Source organism: Rhinatrema bivittatum, chromosome 5 (genome assembly GCF_901001135.1).
Source record: "Rhinatrema bivittatum chromosome 5, aRhiBiv1.1, whole genome shotgun sequence".
Classification (NCBI taxonomy): Eukaryota; Metazoa; Chordata; class Amphibia; order Gymnophiona; family Rhinatrematidae; genus Rhinatrema; species Rhinatrema bivittatum.
Window position 1 is genome coordinate 75,310,435 of NC_042619.1, and position 20,865 is coordinate 75,331,299.

The following is a 20,865-nucleotide window of genomic DNA, read 5'->3' on the forward strand; positions in this document are numbered from 1 at the left end:
ATTTGCGTGTTTACTACTTTCTCTAAGATTTTTGCCAGAAAGGGAAGGTTGGAGATGGGGCAGTAATTAGCAAGAATGACTGGGTCAGATTTGGGTTTCTTGAGTATTTTTATTTTATTTAAAAGTATTTATATACCGTTTTATAAAATGAGTTTTTGTCAAAACGGTTTACATTAATTAAAATAAAGTTTTTAAAAAGAAAAGTCAAATTAAAAATAAGTTAAAATATACAAAAATTAATCAATAGCTAAAACTTTTAAAAATAAATCAAATTAATTACTAAAAAAATAAAAAATAATAATAATAAGAATATGTTGCCATGGACTTCCTATCGGGGGAAGGAGGGGAGGGGGGAAAGGGGGGAGCATGAAAAAATGGGAATGTAGCTAATATGGGGGAGTGGGAGAATGGTAAGGAGGGAGGAGGGGGATGGGGGGGGGAGAAAATGAAATGAGAGTGATGAATGTGGAAATGGATGAATGAGCATTAAACTTGTTCTTGAATGGATGTTTGAAATGCAAGTTGGAACAAATGAGTTTTGAGTGATTTTTTGAAATGAGAAGGATTTGATATTGATCGGAGAGGGTTTGGAAGTGAGTTCTCTTTCTGGTGACGTCTAATCTGGCTTGTTTGGGTGAAGGAATGTCTAAGAGATTTTGGGTGAGTGATCTTAAGTGTCTTGTAGGTTTGTAAATCCGTAGTAATGAGCAGAGCCAGGTGGAAGTTGGATTGTGGATTAAGCTATGAATGGTGGAAAGAATTTTATATTTTATCCTGAATTTTATGGGGAGCCAATGTAAAGATTGAAGAATAGGAGTGATATGATGGTGTAAAGGTGTTCTAGTTAGAATTCGGGCTGCACTGTTTTGGATTAGTTGAAGAGGGTATAGTGAAGAATCTGGTAGTCCTAGGTAAAGAGCATTACAATAATCGAGACCGGAGAAGACTAGAGATTGAAGAATGGTTCGATAGTCACGGTAGAAGAGCAGTGGTCGGAGATGTTTTAGAAGCCGTAGTTTATAAAATGATTTTTTGGTAAGTATGGGTTTACTGATTGCTTGTTTAAGGGAGGTGGGGACTTCACCTAGTGTTAGGGAGCAGTTGATAATTTTGGCAATGGGAGATGCTATTGTTTCTGGGATGGTCAGGAGCAGTTTAGTGGGGATGGCATTATTGGGGGTGTGGCAGGTTTGATTTTCTTAAGGAAGGATTCTTTTTCAGAGGTGGCAGTATTTTCAAAACTGTTGAATGATGCATTCTGGTTGAGAGGTATAGCTTTGGTGGGGAGTAGGGATGTGGAAAACTCGTCAATATCTTTGCTATTTTGTCATGAAAGAATTGCGCTAATTCTTCACTTTTGGTTATGGCATTGCCGTCTGGCATGGGCGGGGGGCAATCTTGGTCATTTCAGCAACATAGCTAAAGAGGGCATTTGAATTAAATTGAAGATCATGGATTTGTTTTGCATGGAAATCTCTTTTGGTTTTGAGAATTTGTTTATGGTAGTTATGTAGGGCAGTCTTGTATGTGGCTAGTTGTGTGGGTGAGGGATCTTTGCGCCTGATTTTTTTCTAATTTTTTGAGTGGTTAATTGTTTTAGAAAGGAGGGGACAAAGTTGATTGGCAATATTGCTAGTGAGCGAGTTCCATGATGTGATGGCTGTAATGGTGTCAGACAGGTCCAGTTTATGTAGGTCATTGTTGAGGGCAGTAGAGAGGTCATCTTTGGAACATGGTTTATGAAAGTGGATAGTGTTGCATACTTTGTGTGTTTGTGGGTTGGTATATTGAAGACAGAGGGTTGTTTGGATGATTTGGTGATCAGACCAGGGTATGGGTGTGTAGGAGGTGGTATTGTTAGTGAAAATGAGGTTTAGGGTATGACCAGCTTTGTGAGTGGGGTTTGTTAGGATTTGCTTTAGGCCTATTGCCTTGAGGGATGATAAGAGGGTTTCACAGGCAGGTGAGAGTGGTATAGCATCGACATGGATATTGAAGTCTCCCATGATGATAGCAGGAGTGTTGATATCAATGTTTTGTGTGAGGAATTCAGTGATGTCTGTTGAGAGCTTCTTTGACTGGGCAGTTTAAATGGAGCCGCTATGCTCATCAGAGAACAGCTGGCTGATATTTTCTGCTTTCTTAACAAGCGGTGTAAAGTGCAATTAAAAGACACAGCAGACTTGCTGTAAGATTTTCTGGCAGGCTGGAGCTCATTCTACAGATCCCATCTAGAGACAGTGGACAGTTAAATGGGTTATGCAGGTGGAGGGTTTTCTGACCTGGGTGAGTAAAAGCAGGTACCCTGAGTAAGTCCTTTCTTTTATTTGCTGGTTTTCCTTTTTGTGGTCCAAGTTTTCTGCCTATAAATGGTGACCTAGAAGGTGAAGTTTGATGAGACTTTCTCGTCTGTTGAGGCTCCTGTGGGCATTCTGCACTTCACATGCAGGGTGCATATAGGAGAGGCTGAGGTTCTTTGTATGGTTTTGTCTTTTTTATCTATTAATTAATTGGTTTTTATATACCGTCATTCGGTAGAACCATCACAACCATTGTTACAAGGTAAAAAAACCATAATATCGATGAGAAGTAAGATAAATAAAAAGTAGATAAAAATAATTTAAAAAAGAATGTAAAAGCAAAGAGCACAAGAAGTAATATATAATCCTAAAATAAGACAGAATAAAAAGTGCAAGGTACATGTGTTTCTATAGGTATGCTATAATTTAAAATAAAGTAATAAGAGCATATAATAAAACATAAGAACAAATTAATTATCAGATACAACATAAGAGCTAAAGACGAGAATATGGGTGCAGAGTGCAAGCAGCTGCTTTGATTATGTGGGGTCCTGCTATGCCTTCATAAAAAGCCAGGCTTTTACTTCCTTTCTGAAAGTATTTAAGTTTGTTTGTAGTCTTGATTGGACAGGGAGCGAGTTCCATATTTTAGGACCTGCCAACGATATTGCTCGTTCTCTTACTTGACTCATGTGTGCTGATTGTATGGATGGAATGCTCAGTAACCCTTTGTTTGCGGAACGCAAATTGCACTCTGGGGCATATGAAGTCTAATGGCTGCATTTAGCCAATCTGTTTGTTCCGTGTAAATAATTTTATGTAAAATGCATAATATTTTGAAGTCGATTTGAAATTTTATATGTTACCAATGTAAGCATATTAGTATTCGAGTTATATGTTCCTGCTTCTTTGTTCCTGTTAGTATTCTAGCAATGTGTCTTCTAACAGGGTCTTTGGGTGCTCATTTTTAGTAGAGAGCTTAACACAGTGCAACACAAAGTGCTGGATCGTTGATTTATATAAGTTCATGAAATGGAGGACATGGCTTCCGGTTCTGCTCTTTGCAGATTTCTAACTGCGTCCTTTTATTGTCTTGGTATTACAGCACTCCGGCGACCTTGGAGCAGAAGTTTGTCGTCTGTGACCTGCAGCAGAAAGTAAACCTGCTGTACTCCTTCCTGAGAAGCCATCTGAAGAAAAAGAGCATCGTATTTTTTGCAAGCTGTAAAGAGGTATTCTTGCACACCTGCCATAGCGTTCATTCTTTCTTTTGGAGCCCTCGAAGTGTTGAGGGGAGGGAGATCAGACTCAGGACATTTGTGTTGGCATTTGTCACCTACATAAAGGGGGTTTTGCATGTAGAATCTGTTGGGTTTCAAACAAAATATTTATTTTATATTCAGCTGCATTTTTTTTTTTTTTGCCTTTCTAGAGCATGGGGTCCCTCTGCATTGGTGATAATTGTACCCGAGGGAAGCTGTCAGGGGGATTCCTGCTGAGGTGCTTGTCAGTGCTCTTTTAGTAGAGACTGGCTGCTGCTTAGCATTGAGAGAGGGTTCAGCTGATGGAAACAGTAGAGGAAAAAAAAAATAAAAAGTATTGATTTCTCCTAGCTGTACAAACTGTTGCCTTCCTGATATTGTTGTTTTGATCGGGTTTCCATACATTCCGAGGAGCAGTGATGTAAAGAGCACACAGCAGGTTTTCTGGCTTGGGGGATGAGGGGGTTGGTGCTGGTACTGAAATGGAAACTATTACATTACTGTAGTGGGGGGGGGGGGGGAAGCAGAAAGTAATATACAGAGGAAAGGATAAGAATTCCTAAAATAAAATGTTAAACAGCTTTTTTTTTTAAATTTTTTTTATAATTTAGTGTTTTTTGAAAGGTATTATAAACAAATTGCACTGGATTAATAATTGACCATATTTATGGAACAGTCCCTTAAGTACCCCCCACCTTAACCTCCTATACAAAATGACAGTCTATGCTTCTAACTAAACTTGGCTGTGTGCAGAGAGCATTCAATAGCAAGCTATAACTCAAACATAATTCCTCGCCAGCCAGGAGTGAAATAGTTCCCTTATGACTTGTAATTTGGAAAGAATATTATGCTCTAATGCCGTCAGTTTCCCCATATAATGCACAGTTTTTAAACGCTGGCAAACTGCTATAAGTGGCGGGCTTATCGGTTTTTCCCACCAGGCCACAAGAGAACATCTAGCTGCAATGGCAATCTGTAAAATTTAAATGTTGCCTGGAGGGCAAGGCATTAAACATAGGAATCCTTCATAAAAAATAGTTTGGGGTCTTTTTGGAATGGTAGTATCAGTAAAGACAGCAATCTGATCCCAATACATCCGGCCTGATGGACACTGCTACCAAATATGAAATAGAGTGCCCTTTGCGCCACATTGGCGCCAGCAGTCACCATTCATAGACGGATAGATTTTTTGCGAGGGTCCAAGAGTAAGATACCAACAAAGGAGTAGCTTTTATCCGTTCTCAACAATTGCTTAACTACGCCCTATAAACATAAAACATAGGTCCCGGCTACCTTCCTCCAAAACTTCCACCAAATCAGGTTCCCAAGACACCATATGCTTGGGCTTATTTGGCAGTGTTTCGTTCAATATAGCATACAGTTTAGATAACCCTCCAAACTATTTATTTATTTAATTTATTTATTTAAGGCTTTTATATACCGACTTTCTTGATACAAATCAAATCAACTCTGTTTACATCGAACTAGGCAGTAACTATAACCAACCAAACAACAAGAGACAATTTGAAGGAGTATAAAGTTACACTATAACAAGGATGCCTTAACTGGGAGTAGGAAAAAGAAAGGGGGAACGAAGATAAAGTGCAATATACAAGAGAATATGTGAGGGGCAAGGAGCCATCCTCGAGGTAACTTGTAACATGATATAGCATATATTTCCTTACATAGTTGCTGGAACGTTATTTATTTACATAATTGCTGGCATAATTCAAGTCAGGCTATTGGACAAGAGGCGGGGAAGGCTACTATGCAGCCAGTCAGAGACCCTAACATATTATCAAGCTCGAGAATGAAAATCTCCAGCTCAGCAAGTATTAATGTGTTCAGGAGATGCGGAACTCTCAGAATTATTTCAGAAGCTTTTTCCTCTGTTACCCACTCTCTGCCGTTTGGGTTGATCACTGAGTGCCAGGCCCAAGGACTGCTTCACAACCACAGGAGCTGCGGTCTGTGCCACACTCAGGATATCCATCACCTCAGCGTCAGCCTCAGTTCTTATTTTAGATGGTGCTGTACTTTCCATAACCTGTACTTCTTCTTACTACATTTTGTAAATTGTTTTCCCTTCTTTTCCCACCCTTTCTTATTTTTTTTGTCATTCTGTATATTATGTAAACTATAACTTTATTGACAATTTTACATGTGTTATCTGAATCCAAAACCCTGCCCCTAGGGTATTGTCAGTACATGCTTGATAGGGAGCAGGAGAATTTGTTCTTCCACACGCAGGTCCTATTGATACCTTAAAAGAGCCATGTTTTACGCAAGTCTCTTACTGAGAGGAGCTGCACTAATGCTGGAAGACAGAGAGTGAGGCTGCCTTATTGTGGGGCTGATTTTGGAAATCCTGCTGAGTGTTAATACCACAATAGGATACATGGCTGCATGTTTCTAAGCCCAGCATTGCCACACGTGGTCTTTTCTTACTCCTTTCTTATGAGCTTATGTGGTACTTGGAGACACCACACTTATGCAGCAAAGAATGAAACGCACATGCTCTCTGCAGGAGCCTTTGATGTGGAAAATGTTGACTTCTGGGATTGTTACCTATGGTTCAGTTCACCCATGCGGGCTGTTCCCATTTTGCAGTGTGTGTCTTGTTCACCTCTTTTATTTCTCCTGTCTTCCACAGGTTCAATATTTGTTCCGGGTTTTCTGCAGGCTGCGCCCCGGCATTCCTGTCTTGGCTCTCCATGGCAAACAGCAGCAGATGAAGAGAATTGAGGTTTACAATGACTTCGTTCGTAAGAAAGCCGCTGTCCTTTTTGCCACTGACATTGCGGCGAGGGGGCTCGGTACGTAATTCAAAACCATAATTAATGGTGGGAGTACCAGAAACCTGCTTTCGTAATTCCATTGATGGGAAGAGAACCTATGTTTGAAATCACAGATAGGGCTTGAAGGGCCCGTGAAAAGCTGTCTAGTCTAGTCCCCTGCCTCTAGAAAGGAGCTGCTGGAAGCAGGGGACCATCCCATACTCTAATCTTTCTTTAAAAGTGTTCAGTATTGTTCACCTTGCCGCCGCTCTAGGTTATCTGTTTTAGTATTTAACTAACTACTCTTATACTGTGGTTCTGGTTTTTTTTTTGTTTTGTTTTTTTCGAAGGCCAGTTAAGTCATTTTCATTTCAGTTGGGTTGAAGCTTTTTGGTCTTTTTAGTCTGTGTTTTAGTCACGTGACTGGATGCATTCCTTTCTGCTTATTGTGTGCTCTACAGCTCCTATCTGCCCTCTGGCAGAGATCACCAGATTTTCCATGCCAACAGCATTCACCTGCTTTCTGCAAGCACTGTCAGTACCCGCTTTATCCCATGCTCTTAAATGTCTAGTTAAAATGTGGAAAAGCTGGTGGTCCAGGCTTCAGGAGACAGTGGAATCCTCCCTGACCTTGGTCATTAACTTAGAAGGATATGAGCAGATATAGTACATGCTGTTTGGAAAGAGCCCAAGCTGATTGTAAAATAGACTGCACTTCCCCATCATTTTTGATGAGTTTTCCTACCAGTCATGAATATTCTGCAAGAGTAAGTAAGTATTCATGTATTTCAATTGATCAGACATACAATTTCCAAAAAATTCTGAGCGACTTTTAAAAAAAGGTTTGGATAAGTTCCTAGAAGAAAAATCCATACACTGCTATCAATTAATAAGCATTAGTAGCTTGATATTTATTTTCCTAGTGTGTAGCCAGATGGACCCAGGACCAGTGGGTTATAAGCTCTTCTGCTAGCAGATGGGAAATTGAGTCAGATTTCAAAGCTGAAAACACTCTAGATGTACCCCTGTAGTAACCTCAGCTCTTCAGTATCTCTCTGTCTCCTAGCAGATGCGGGCACTATCCCACACACTAGAATAGTGTTAACAATTACAGAAAAGAAGAGAGAAAACTTTGTCTTAAAGAAGATCGAGCCCTGCTCTCCTGCGGTGAAACCTAAGGGTCCCTCCCCCAGTTGAGAATTCTGAGGTGATTTCCGATATCCCTCGGAGGTGTGCCTTGGTCTGGTAGCCAGTTCCTGGCGTGGACTTAGCCCCCAGAGTGGCTGAAAGGCAGCGGGTGCACAACCGAGCACGGCGGTGAAGGAAAAACTCTTTTTCCCCGCAACTGGAGACCGTCCCGGCACTTGATCGGTAAGCGCCAAGACCAGGTAAGCAGAAAACTTTGAATTCAGGTCTTCGAGGCTCGGATTGCCATACCGTTTCGATTTCCTTTCTGGCGAGGTAAAAAGAAGCACCGATCGGGTTGAGCAACCATGGTTGGGCTAGCCCCTGATCTGGTGCAGGGGTCCACGTGGAGACCTTCGGGGGCGTCATCTTACGCGCGGGGAGCGTCGGTGCCATCTTCTCTTCTCGACCGGCGGTACATAGGGGCAGGCCGGGCAGCCGACGCGCCTAACTTGTGCACGTCCAATACAGACGCGCGCACAACTACACGCACAGCTGCGTTTACAACTAGAGGCAATAGCACCGGCACCCAAGAAGACCAGAAGGCACTCTCTTTGCACAGCCTGCCACATAGAGCCGCGCAGCCAGAACTGGAGTCTTGCCTGTGCCAGTATTGCGAGGAAGCCCAGGGGGGAACCAAAGCCTGGTCCCTCCCTGTCTGGGGATGGGTCAGAAACTACTACAGACGATAGTTCCCTAGACCTATGCATCTTTGAGATGACTTCTCCACAAGAGGGCACCTCAGGGGCTCCTATGCGACTCCCACTGTGATTAACATGGACCCAGGCACCTTCTCCTGGTTAGAATTTTTCCAAGGACTGCAAGCCTTCGTTCAGGTGCAGGCTCAACCCCGGCCAGAAGCACAAGATCCTCCCGGCCCTGCTTGGATGCCTCGAGACATGCCTCGCCTAACCAAGAATCCCCCTGACAGGGACTCAGAAATCTCAGATGATGATGGCGACTCCCTGGAAGAAGGAGAAATTCCTCCAGGCCTGGAACCATACCAAACCATGCTTTGCTTCTTCCACAAGGATGAATTACCAGCCCTTGTTTCCCAGACTCTGAAGATTCTGGGTATTCCAGGCATGGACCTGATGGCGGAATCAAAGAAGAACCCCATCCTGGTGTCCCTTTGTAAAGCCTCATGCTACTTCCCAATGATGGAAGCCATCCAGGAACTGACAGACCTCGAGTGGGATGCCCTGGAGGCCAGCTTCAAAGGGGGTCGGGCCTTGGAAGCCCTATACCCTCTAGAACCAGTGACAAGGAACGCCTGCGTTTCCCGAAAGTGGACACCATGGTCTGTGCCGTCTCAAAGCGAACAACAATTCCCTTTGAGGGAGGGGCTGCATTGAAGGATAATCAGGATAGATGATTGGAATCCATCCTTAAGCAGGCCTTCGATGCAACAGCAATGACACTGCAGATTGCTTCCTGCTGCGCACTGGTGGCACGTTCCTGCTTGCTTCTCTTGAGAGAAGCAAATAACTCTGGAACGTATACCGGTGAGACGATGGAACCTGCAGCAGCCTTCCTGATGGACGCAAGCTCAGACCTGGTGCGTACCTCAGCCAGAAGCGTATCCTTGGTAGTGGCAGCCAGAAGACAACTTTGGCTACGAAATTGGTCTGCTGATGCGACATCTAAAGGAATTTCACAAGAATGCCCTTTTAAAGGATCTCTCTTGTTCAGAAGCGAATTGGAGAAATTAGCCAGCAAGTGGGGCGAATCGCCAGTGCCTCGGCTACCGGAAGAAAGGAATAAAAGATCTCAGCATCTTTCTCCCAGAAGAACCAAGGGTAGAGGCTCGCAGTGCTATAGACCCTACAGGAACTCGCAGTTCCAGGCACCTCGTCCCTCCGGAAGGTCCCAGCCCTTTCAGAACTGACAAACCAAGAGAGGAGCAGGCCCTGGGGCAGGCTCCAGATGTGCTCCACAATGAGAATGGGCCGACCCATCCACAGGAAGAGGAAATAGTGAGTCGACTTGCCCTCTTCTTCCAAAGATGGGTCTAAATGGCAGATGAAATTTAATGTGGACAAGTGCAAGTTGATGCATATAGGGAAAAATAACCCATGCTATAGTTACACAATGTTAGGTTCCATATTAGGTGCTACTACCCAAGAAAGAGATCTAGGCGTCATAGTGGATAACACATTGAAATCGTCGGTTCAGTGTGCTGCGGCAGTCAAAAAAGCAAACAGAATGTTGGGAATTATTAGAAAGGGAATGGTGAATAAAACGGAAAATATCATAATGCCTCTGTATCGCTCCATGGTGAGACCGCACCTTGAATATTGTGTACAATTCTGGTCGCCCATCTCAAAAAAGATATAATTGCGATGGAGAAGATACAGAGAAGGGCTACCAAAATGATAAGGGGAATGGAACAGCTCCCCTATGAGGAAAGACTAAAGAGGTTAGCACTTTTCAGCTTGGAGAAGAGACGGCTGAGGGGGGATATGATAGAGGTGTTTAAAATCATGAGAGGTCTAGAACGGGTAGATGTGAATCGGTTTTTTACTCTTTAGGATAATAGAAAGACTAGGGGGCACTCCATGAAGTTAGCATGTGGCACATTTAAAACTAATCGGAGAAAGTTCTTTTTCACTCAACGCACAATTAAACTCTGGAATTTGTTGCCAGACGATGTGGTTAGTGCAGTTAGTATAGCTGTGTTTAAAAAAAGGATTGGATAAGTTCTCGAAGTCCATTACCTGCAATTAATTAAGTTGACTTAATAGCAGGTAACCACCGCTATTATTAGCAACGGTAACATGGAATAGACTTAGTTTTTGGGTACTTGCCAGGTTCTTATGGCCTGGATTGGCCACTGTTGGAAACAGGATGCTGGGCTTGATGGACCTTTGGTCTGACCCAGTGTGGCATGTTCTTATGAGATCATGTCGGACAAATGGGTACTAAACATCATTCGAGAAGGTTACTCTCTGGAGTTCTGCACCATCCCTCGAGACAATTTATGATGTCACCCTGCCACTCCCACACCCAGAGACTGGCAGTGGAAGTCACCTTGACAAGACTACTTAGTCTGAAGGCAATAATTCCAGTTCCCACGCCCCAACAAAATACGTGGCACTATTCCATCTATTTTATCGTTCCCAAAAAAGAAGGATCATTCCAACCCATCTTGGACCTCAAGTACGTCAACCATCATCTGCGGATACTACACTTCCACATGGAGACTCTTTGCTAGGTCATAATGGCAGTACAATCAGGAGAGTTTCTGACCTCTCTGGACCTCTCTGAAGCCTACCTTCACATTCCAGTCCATCAAGATCACCACCATCACTTTGCGATACTGGGTCACCATTACCAGTTCCGAGCGCTACCTTTCTGCCTAGCAACCGCCCCCAGAACATTCTCCAAAGTTATGGTGGTACTGGCGGCAACACTGAGGAAGGAAGGGATCTTGGTACACCCTTACCTGGATGACTGGCTGATCAGGGTAAAGTCTTCGGAAGAGAGCTGGCAGGTGACCAGCAGAGTCAAGAGCCTACTGCAGGAACTCGGTTGGGTCGTGAATGCGAGCAAGAGCAGTCTGCAGCCCTCTCAATCTCTAGAGTACCTGGGGGCCCGTTTCGACACTAAACAAAACAAAGTCTTCCTCCCTCCCCTGAGGAGAAGTAAACTGATGGAACAATTACGATTGATGACCAATGCACACCCAAAGGTATGGGACTATCTTCAAGCCCTCAGCCTCATGGCATCAACCCTGGAGATCGTTCCTTGGGCAAGGGCCCACATGCGACCGCTCCAACACTCCTTACTGTCACGATGGAACCCACTGTCCCAGGACTAATCTATTCGCCTCCAGTTACCAGCAGAGGTACGTTCTCAGCTTCAGTGGTGGCTACAGGAAGACCACCTAAGCAGAGGAGTAAGCCTATTCCCACCGAACTGGATCTTGCTCACTACGGATGCGAAGGTGGGGAGCCCACTGTCAGGAGCTGATGGCCCAGGGACAGAGGAACAAGGAAGAGGCAAAAATGGAATATAAACCGCCTGGAAGCTTGGGCAGTCAGACTTGCGTGCCTGCGATTCAGCCACAGACTCCAAGGCAAAGTGATTCGAGTGATGTTGGACAACGCTACAACGGTGGCTTACATCAACTGCCAGGGAGGAACCAGGAGCCAGCAGGTGTCTCTGGAGATAGACCCCCTCATGACATGGGCGGAGATAAACCTACAAGGGATCTCGGCCTCCCACATCGCAGGAAAAAACATCTCGGCAGACTTTCTCAGTAGAGAGAGCCTGGACCTGGGGGAATGGACGCTGTTGACCACAGCCTTCCAACTGATAGTAAATCGCTGGGGCCTCCCAGCCATGGATCTACTGGCCACCTATCCCAGTGACCAAGTCACCAGGTTCTTCAGCCGCAAACGAGAGCCACACTTCCAAAGGAATGACGCCCTCGTCCAGACATGGCCAGAGGAAGACTTACTGTACGCCTTCCTCCCCCCCCCCCCCCCCCCCCCCCATGGCCGCTACAGGGAAGGTCATCCAAGAGAGAGAACATCACTGGGGACTAGTTCTACTAGTGGCCCCAGATTGGCCAAGACAACCATGGTATGCAGACATGCAAAGACTTCTTGCGGGGAACCCTCTGTGCCTATCTCCACACAAGAACCTTCTCTGGCAGGGCCCGATTCTTCACGAAGATCTGTCTCGATTCTCTCTTATGGTCTGGCCCTTGAGAGGACTCACCTGAAGAAGCGCAGTTACTCAAAGGCCGTGATTGACAGCCTACTCCGCACGCGCAAGTTCTCCACATCCCTGTCATACATACGTATCTGGAGAATAGTCGAAACCTGGTGCGAGTACCACGGGATACTCCTGCGGATGGCCAAGATCCCCATGATTCTGGATTTTCTACAGGACGGTATGAAGAAAGGGTTGTCGCTCAACTCCCTCAAGGTTCAAGTAGCCGCACTGTCCTGCTTCAGAGGCGAAGTGGACGGTATCCAACTATCAACTCATCCGGATTTATCCCGCTTTCTGAAAGGGGTTAAACAACTCCTACCACCCCTAAAATGGCCGGTGCCCCTATGGAATCTGTCTAGTATTAGACTTCCTAGCAGGGGCTTCCTTCAGACCAACACGCAGTCTGTCACCACGCCTCTTAACATTGAAGACTGTATTCCTGGTGGCAATATGTTCAGCTCATTGCATCTCCGAACTACATCACTATCCTGTCGGGAACCGTTCCTTAGGTTCACTCCTGGAACTATACAGCTGCGCACTGTCCCCTCCATCCTACCGAAAGTGGTTTCCGAATATCATTTAAACCAAGCCATCTTCCCACCATCTCTGGATGAACATAAGGACTCTGAAGACTCACGTCTTCTTCGCCATCTAAATGTCGGCAGACTCCTGGTATGATACCTGGAAAGATCGGAACCGGTGCGCAAAACGGATCGCTTGTTCTTCACAGCGGGAAGAAACAAGGAGAAGCAGCCTCGCGGGCAACCATAGCCTGCTGGATCAAGGAAGTAATCAAGGCAGCCTACATAGAGGCAGTAAAGCCCTTACCACTACAGGTTTAGGCTCATTCTACGAGGGCCCGGGCAGTCTCTTGGGCAGAAACCAAGCTGCTGTCGCCCGCCGAGATCTGTTGGGTGGCGACATGGTCCTCCATACACACCTCCAGGTTCTTCCACCTGGATGTTCAGGCCCGAGAAGAGAGACCTTTGCATGGGCAGTATTAAGTGGGCCACCGGCAGCCTCCCGCCCTGTCCAGGAGTAGCTTTTGTACATCCCACTGGTCCTGAGTCCATCTGGCTGCACGCTAGGAATTGGAGAAATTACTTACCTGATAATTTCGTTTTCCTTAGTGTAGACAGATGGACTCAGCATCCCACCCACGGCTGCCCCAGAGAAGGAGAACCTAGGAAAGCAAACCTAGAGACTAAGCAAATATGGGTAAGCTGCTGCCTACCCTTAGTTCAGGACACCCACAGTTGTCCAGTGTCGGCGTTAATTGGTTGAGTGCACTGGCGGTCTCCAGTTTTGAATCAGTTGAACCAGTTCAATCAAGTTTTATCAAATTAATTGAGCAAGGATATATTCACAATAGCTTTTCGAAGAGAATACTGAAGAGCTGAGGCTACTGCAGGGGTATATCTAGAGTGATGTCAGCTTTGAAATCTGACTCAGTCTCCCATCTGCTAGCAAAAGAGCATATAACCCACTGGTCCTGAGTCCATCTGTCTACACTAAGGAAAACGAAATTATCAGATAAGTAATTTCTCCATTAATGTTTGGGTACTTGCCAGGTACTTACGATTTGGATTGGTCACTGTTGGAAACAGGATGCTGGGCTTGATGGAGCCTTGGTCTGACTCAGTATGGCAATTCTTATGTTCTTAATACTTATAAGATGATGTAATCTATTTTTTAATTGAACAATTAAGAAAAAAAATAAAGAAAGCGGAGTGCATCAGTTGTCTTATCTTTATAAATGAATGCATAATTTGGTGCACAAAATACCTGCTGCCAAAAAAGCCCTTTTAGATTCCACTCTAGTTGGTAGAATTTGTAGCAGAAAAGCAAACTGCAAGTCAGCCCCCACAGCCTTCAAAGCAAGACATTTTTGTTTTGATGCATTTTATCAAACTAGATCTGGCTGGTATTTAGAAACACAGAGGTCAATATTCAAATGTCATTTAGATGGATAACTGAAAAGTTATCCATTATGACAAATGTGGCATAATTAGCTATTTATTCAGCTAAATTATAGTAATATATAAGTAGTTATCAGGCTATAATTTAGCCAGATAAAAAAGAGGCGTTTGGGGGCTTTTCAGGGAGGGGAGGTATCCAGCTAACCGAGCCAAATTTTCGGTATACCCAGCTAGGTTAGCAGGATAACTGCTTCCGTCTTGTGTGGCCGGATAACGTACTACTTAATCGGGTATCTTTAAATGATATCTGGCTAAGTAGCGCCATCCTCACCCAAGACGATAGGGTATCAGTGGGGCAATGTCCTCCCTTCCCACCCGAAAGCATAATAGTAAGGCCCTGTTAGGCTGTGCTTTTCAAACCTGCCCCCCTCTAACCATTTTAACAACTTAGGACGGGGGCCATCCTGGTTCTTACTTACAAATATCATTGGGCAGCTTCCCCCCCCATCTCCCCCGATACCTTTTTTTTTTATGCGAGCCAGGAGTGAAGGACCCTGTATCTTGGTTCCCGGCACCTCCAGCGCTGCATTGACTGAGACACGGGGGGAGGCTGCCCAGTGATATTTCTAAGTAAGAATCAGGTGGGGCCAGAATACTGGCCCCTTCCTAAGTTGTTAAAAAGGTTTTGAGGGGGTTGAAAAGCTCGGTCTAACAGGGCCTTACTATTACACTTTGGGGAGGGAGGGGATCTTCCACATGAGAGATCCCCCAGTTCAGTCCCAAAGTTGGATCTTCTGCTCCCTGAGTCTCCTGGGGATGAGGATGTTGCAAAGGGGGGCATCCACAACCCCTGGGTGAGAGAGTTTCCATCACTCAAGGCTGGGATTCAGAGCCCATGATTGCAGGGTTCTAGAAGGAGCCCTGGCCCAAGGCTTACTGCAGTGACCACACTGGGGGGAGTGAGGGAAAACATCCCCAGGTAATTTTAAATGCAGACTCATGGCACCAGGATTGATCTGTTGGCCCAAAAAGAGCAAGAGGAAACTACTGCATTTAACTTGTATCAAGAGATGAGACTGAATTCCTGGATTACTGCCCTTGCTGTATACAGAGAGAGTAATGGTTCTGCAGAAGGGGCTATTTTGTGCTGTGTACCAGCTGTACCAGGGCACTCTTCATGCTAGGCATACCTCTGATCTTAGCAGTTAAAGGTTCAAGGACCAAAGCAAATAAGGGGGGGGGGGCATCTCTGCCTTTCTCTCCTTCCAAGAGAGAACTGCCCTGACATCTGCCCATTTATTTAAACTTATGCCTTTGGATTGCTATACTTCGTGTTGCACTTGTAGCTGTAGTGCTCAGGTTTTTCTGCAGAGCTAAGTTTAGCTGTGCTTTTCTGCAGAGTCACAGAAAAAAGCACCTCTGGCAGTCTCAAAATCAATCCTGGGATTATTTAAAAAAAAAAAAAAAAAAAAAAAAATCAATCCTAAAATCCTGGCATCGAAGTGACTTTGACTCCCTGAGTATTGCTCATGGCCTGTTTTTCGATGTAGCCAGGTGTGGCTGGTACGGAGCACAATGAAAACAAATCTTACTGTGGGATTCCTTTTTTTTTTTTCTTTCCCCCCAGTGACTCGAAGATGTCACTTGCCTGGGTACAGATATGGTACAGAAACCTCCGTGTTCCGTTCATGTATTCAATTTTCTGATCTTGTAATAGGCTTGCACAGTGATGAATGTCACTGTGAGAAAGTGGGTCAATTGTTTTGGATTCTGGAAGAAAAGGAATTTATACAAATGGTAAAAAATGTCCATCATTGGTCCCTTGTGGAAGTAGGAGTTTAAAAATGGTGACCTTGGGAGATGCTCAGTGGTCTAGATTTATATCTGGTCCAGTGCAATACATTTATTTTCTTCTAATTATCAATTGCCTCAATCAAAAAGACTCAATACGATGTGCAATCCAGCATAAATACAACCAGATTAAAATAACATAAAATAACAGCATAAATAATTAAAACCAATATTTATTAAATGTCTATACCATCATTCTGTATTCAATCATAATAGTGAACAATATAAAACAATAATTAAACAATATAAGTTCCAAGATGGTTTGATTAAAATGAGGGCTAGAGTGGGTTCAGGTTGAGACATGGTGAGACACAGCATGTCCTACAATGCATTTCAGAGAGTGTCTACCTCAGCAGATAGACTTCATGCGAGAGTAAAGTGACTCTGAGTTTTGATGGTTTTGTAAATTAAAAAAAATGTTTGTCTGGTGTACCAGTACGTATATTTATTTTTTCTTGCACTCTGGGGCGGAGGAGTGAGGGAGTCACATGACATGCTGAGCATGAGAAGACAAGCAGGGAAAGCTCCTTGGATCCCCGGCAGATAATCCTTTTTAATCCGTTCTGGAACCACATCTAATTGCAGAAACTGTGCCTAAAAAATCCCTGCCTGCCATTTGGGCTGATCAGACAGGAAAAGCTCAACGGACTGCTAAAAAAAAAAACCCCAAAACTGAGAGTCCTGCTCCTCATCTGAGGCCAACTGAGGAGCAGGCCTCAGATGAGGAGTGGCCTGCTCCTGCTACTCCACAGGAGATCATGAAAATGCAACAGAAAATGTTTGAGGCTTTCTCTGATAAACTTACCTCAAGTATTAACAGCAAGCTTGTGGGGTGGTGGTGGATAAAATTGCCGAATTGGTGGCTTGACAGGAGTGCACAGGAAGATGGATTTGTTGGACATGTCGGAGAAGTTAGATGATTTTGAGAACCTTGTTCGCAGAAAGGTCATTTGTACATTTTGGATTTCCAGAGAGGAAGAGGGAGCAGACCTGGCAACCCTCTTTGAAAGATGGATTCCCGAGGCTCTGGGATTGGCTGTAAAGGACAGCCTCCTAAAAAATAGGGCACATTGGGCACTTGTGCCTCTTCCAGGCCCCAGTAGGCGTCTTCAAACTGTTGTCGTGCAGCTTCATAATTATACAGATAATTTATACAGAAAAAATGAGACTCCTTGACAAAGGGAACATCGTTTATAAGCAGCAGTGGGTGATGGTTTTTCAGGACACTTCTGTTGCCTTGGAAAAAAAAAATGAGGGCAAACTATGCGCCAGTTAAGAAAACTGCAGCAATGGAGCCTGTCCTATGATTTAGTCTATCCAGCTAGATTGAAAATTATGGACAACAGTAAGCAACGGATCTTTGACATACCTGCAGAAGTGCAACGTTTCTTGGATCAGTCTGGTGAAGCTCCGCCACTAAAGGAAGAAATTAGACGGCAAACATGATAAAGAGCAAGAAGTGAGGAGCGCTCATAGTATGCTCAGTAACAAAACTGTTGAAAGGGCTTGGGCCTCCTACAAAGGCATGCACTGTGGTTCTCAGTTCACGAGTTTCCATGTCCTTTTTTTTTTTTTTTTTTTAATCTGGTATTTATGATGGGAGTTGTGGGGTGGGGGTGAGTTGGTTGGGACCCTGCCACAAGTTGTTTCTTTTCCCGCTTGGTGAGGGTTTCAGGGTAATAGAGGACCTCTGTCTATGCTGCAGTTCACAGGTTGGCATCTTTCTTTCTACTCGCAAGGCTCTGATGCACATCTGACTTTTGATGATGTATATTTGTGTGTGGTGCAGTTGATGTGGAAGTGGCAAAGTGATGGTGACCTCAATGGATTTTGTCTAGCAGCGGTGACCATTTGCAATTGTCTCCCTCTTATGGCTTTTTACGCTTAATGAACAGTTTGCAGTGTGCCCATCTTTTACTGGCGCAGTATGTGCGCGGAGGAGACCCGGAGACAAATATTTGCTGGTATGATTACTCTCTGTGTGCCGAGCGACTGTGTGTATATTTTCCTGGGTTCTAGTAATTTGGGGCAGGATGTAGGTGGTTTGAGGATGGTGAGGGAGAGAAAGCAGTGTAACATGGGCTGTGCCTCGAGGGTGTACAGGTGGCATATTAGACTTGAGTCTGTTTAAGGTGGTTATCAATCGTGGGCAGGGTGAGGAGTGGAGATACTGGTTGGAATGATGCTTTGCTCACCCTTTCTGGATTGAGATTTGGGAGGGTTAGAGGGTTTGTATGTTGAATGGGAGCTGGGATATTGAATGTTTGTGCAGTTGCTCCATTGCTTTTTTCATTGCTTGTTCATGGCTCATATTATCGGCTCCAATTTTAATACAAAATGTTAATGGCTAGCACACAGGTGAACATGGTCTCATTTAATGTGCATGGCATTTTGTTGCCTATCAAATGGAAAATAATTTTCCAATTTTTAAAAAGTCACAATGTTCATGTAACAAAACTGCAGGAAATCCACCTGACGAATGCAGAGCATGAGAAACTTAAAAGGGATTGTGTTGGGCAAGTGTATTATGCCTTTAATAATTCTAAGAGTGTGTGTGTGGGGTGTATAGTGATTCATAAAGCCCTCCCCTTAACAGTTAATAAATCTTCTCAGGATCCAGAGGGGAAGTTTGTTTTTATAGAACAGGCTCTTTATGAGCAGAAGGTAGCTATTATATATGGGCCCAACAAGGACCAAAACACTTGTAACAAGTACATGGTGTTCAGGAATTGTTTTCATCCCACCCCATTAGGCAGCTGGGGATTGGAACATCTGCCTGGACCCCCCTTCTTGTACCATTGTTATGGCAGTCTGAGCCAAATGAACAAAATAGAGGGAGTAGTCTTCACTGAGAGTCTAGGGCTTGTAGATGTGTGGAGAGTTTCTCTGTAGCAAAAGCTTCAGTTTCTACTCATAGGTACATAACGCATACACTCATTTTAGATTACTTTCTTTGCTCTGAAACTCTGTATCTGAGGTTGGAGCTAACCGATATTTTACCTGGGTACATTTGCTGTCCCTCAATATTTCCCAACATTAGCCTCAGAGAAGACCTGGTGATTGAATTTATCAGCTTTGAGGAAGGACAGCTTCACTGAAGTGGTCTGTAAGGACACTGAGGAAATCTTTGCGGTCCACTCTATAGTGGAATACAATCCACTGTTATGAAAGCCCTTAAAATCTGTACTATGGGGCAAGATCATTAGTTATACTAGCAATCTCAAGAAACTCAGGATAAGTACGGGACAGTTGATCCAGAAAAAATATCTATTTTAGAACAGCACACAAACTCCTCTGTTCCAATAAGGTGTGGAAACAGCTACATAAAGCTAGAAAGGAACTGGACTGTCTTAAGACTGATCAAATAGAACGCTGCCTAAGATTTTCACACTAAAAGTTTCATGAGCATGGAAACAAAAGAGGAGCTTTTTATTATGTACAAGACGTGAAGCATCTGGCTACTCTGGAGTCAGAACTGAAAGTGTATGCTGCTTCAGGAGAGGACGCCATTAACTGTGGGTCACTTCGACATAGAAGATAGCTATTGCATATCATTTATGTTAGATTGATGTGCCTTGCATTCACCGGCAATGCCTTCAGTATGATATAATCAGGGTTTCTGATTCTAGGTGTGTTTAAATTGTAACTTTAGATGTTTATTTTTCAGGAAATTATGAGCTCTTTTAGAGTACTAACAATCAGTGTTTTTTGGTGGTTTATGGCACAGGCCCTAGTGCTGAGTCTCCTTGATATCTATTCTATTTCCTCCTCTTTGCTTCTCTTCTTCCCCTACATATATCTCTTATCACTGATTTTTTTTCCTTTCATCTCGTTTCTTTGCCTTTCTGTTCTCTCAAAGCTAGATTTCATCTTCTCCTTCTCCCCATCCCAGCCATCATCTACTTTTATCTGCCTCTCCTTCTTCACCAGGTCAAGCTCCTTCCCTATCACTCACCTTTTCCACTGCCTTTCTTCTGCCATCTCAGTTGCTGTCTCCATTTTTATCATCTCTAATAACTCTTTCCAGCTCCCTCTATCCTCATGTCACCCCTTTCTCTCTCTCTTCCACCTAAATGCGGTCCTCTAATTCTTTGTTCCTCCAGTCCCAGGTCTCTCTCTCTCTAGTTGTGGTCCTTTCTCTCTCTGCCCATCCTGGGTCCTATCCCTCTATCATAGATCCTCGCTCCCAATTCATGCCCCCTTGCCAGGTCTCCATTTCCTTGTTCTCCCCTTGTCATCCCACCACTTCAGATACAGTCTCTCTCTCTCTCTGCCATCATCACCCTATGTACTGTCTCCCTCTCCCCCATTACCCCATCCTGCTTCAAGATCCCTTAATCTTGGGGCTCATGCTGTGAGGCTGGCTCAGCATGGCAGAGGAAGATGATGTGCTATATTAAGTGCCGTTCCTCCTGCTGGCTATATGTATAGCAGGGGGCATGGAAAAATACCCAATCCAGCATTCTTTGAGAAGGCTTAGCCTCCGCAAGCCTTGTTTTTTATATTGGGCACCTGATTACTGCTGCTTTCCTAGCCCACCAGCTGACAATCCCAATGGGCAATGCAGTGCCCAAGGTGCCCCTTGTCTTACAGCGCCCTGGGTAACTGTCCAGCTCGTCCTATCCAAAGGCCAGCCCTGGGCGTTGCGCTCCTTGACAGAGTGGTATGATTACATGGGTATCCAAAAAAGCCTGGAAGGCTCCTTAGTAATGGTAGATGGTTAGGTCATATAGTGATAACAGAATTAAACAGGCAGCTGGGTTTGTCTGGCAGGGTGCAAGTTCTATAATTAACTAGAAGTTCTAGTGTAAAATACAGGCGCTCACATAGCCAGATCTGTCTGGCAGGA

At 44.3% G+C, this 20,865-nt stretch overlaps 1 protein-coding gene across 3 annotated transcripts in view; it reads left to right on the forward strand.

Annotated features, from left to right (window-relative positions):
* Window positions 1-20,865, forward strand: part of DDX10 (DEAD-box helicase 10) — a 759,707-nt gene that overhangs the window by 22,040 nt on the left and 716,802 nt on the right. For all 3 annotated transcript variants that reach the window (XM_029602477.1, XM_029602475.1, XM_029602474.1), the window contains exons 7-8: window positions 3,406-3,532; window positions 6,216-6,378. In XM_029602477.1, the coding sequence (XP_029458337.1) occupies window positions 3,406-3,532; window positions 6,216-6,378 (290 nt within the window). The remainder of the gene's footprint in view (window positions 1-3,405; window positions 3,533-6,215; window positions 6,379-20,865) is intronic.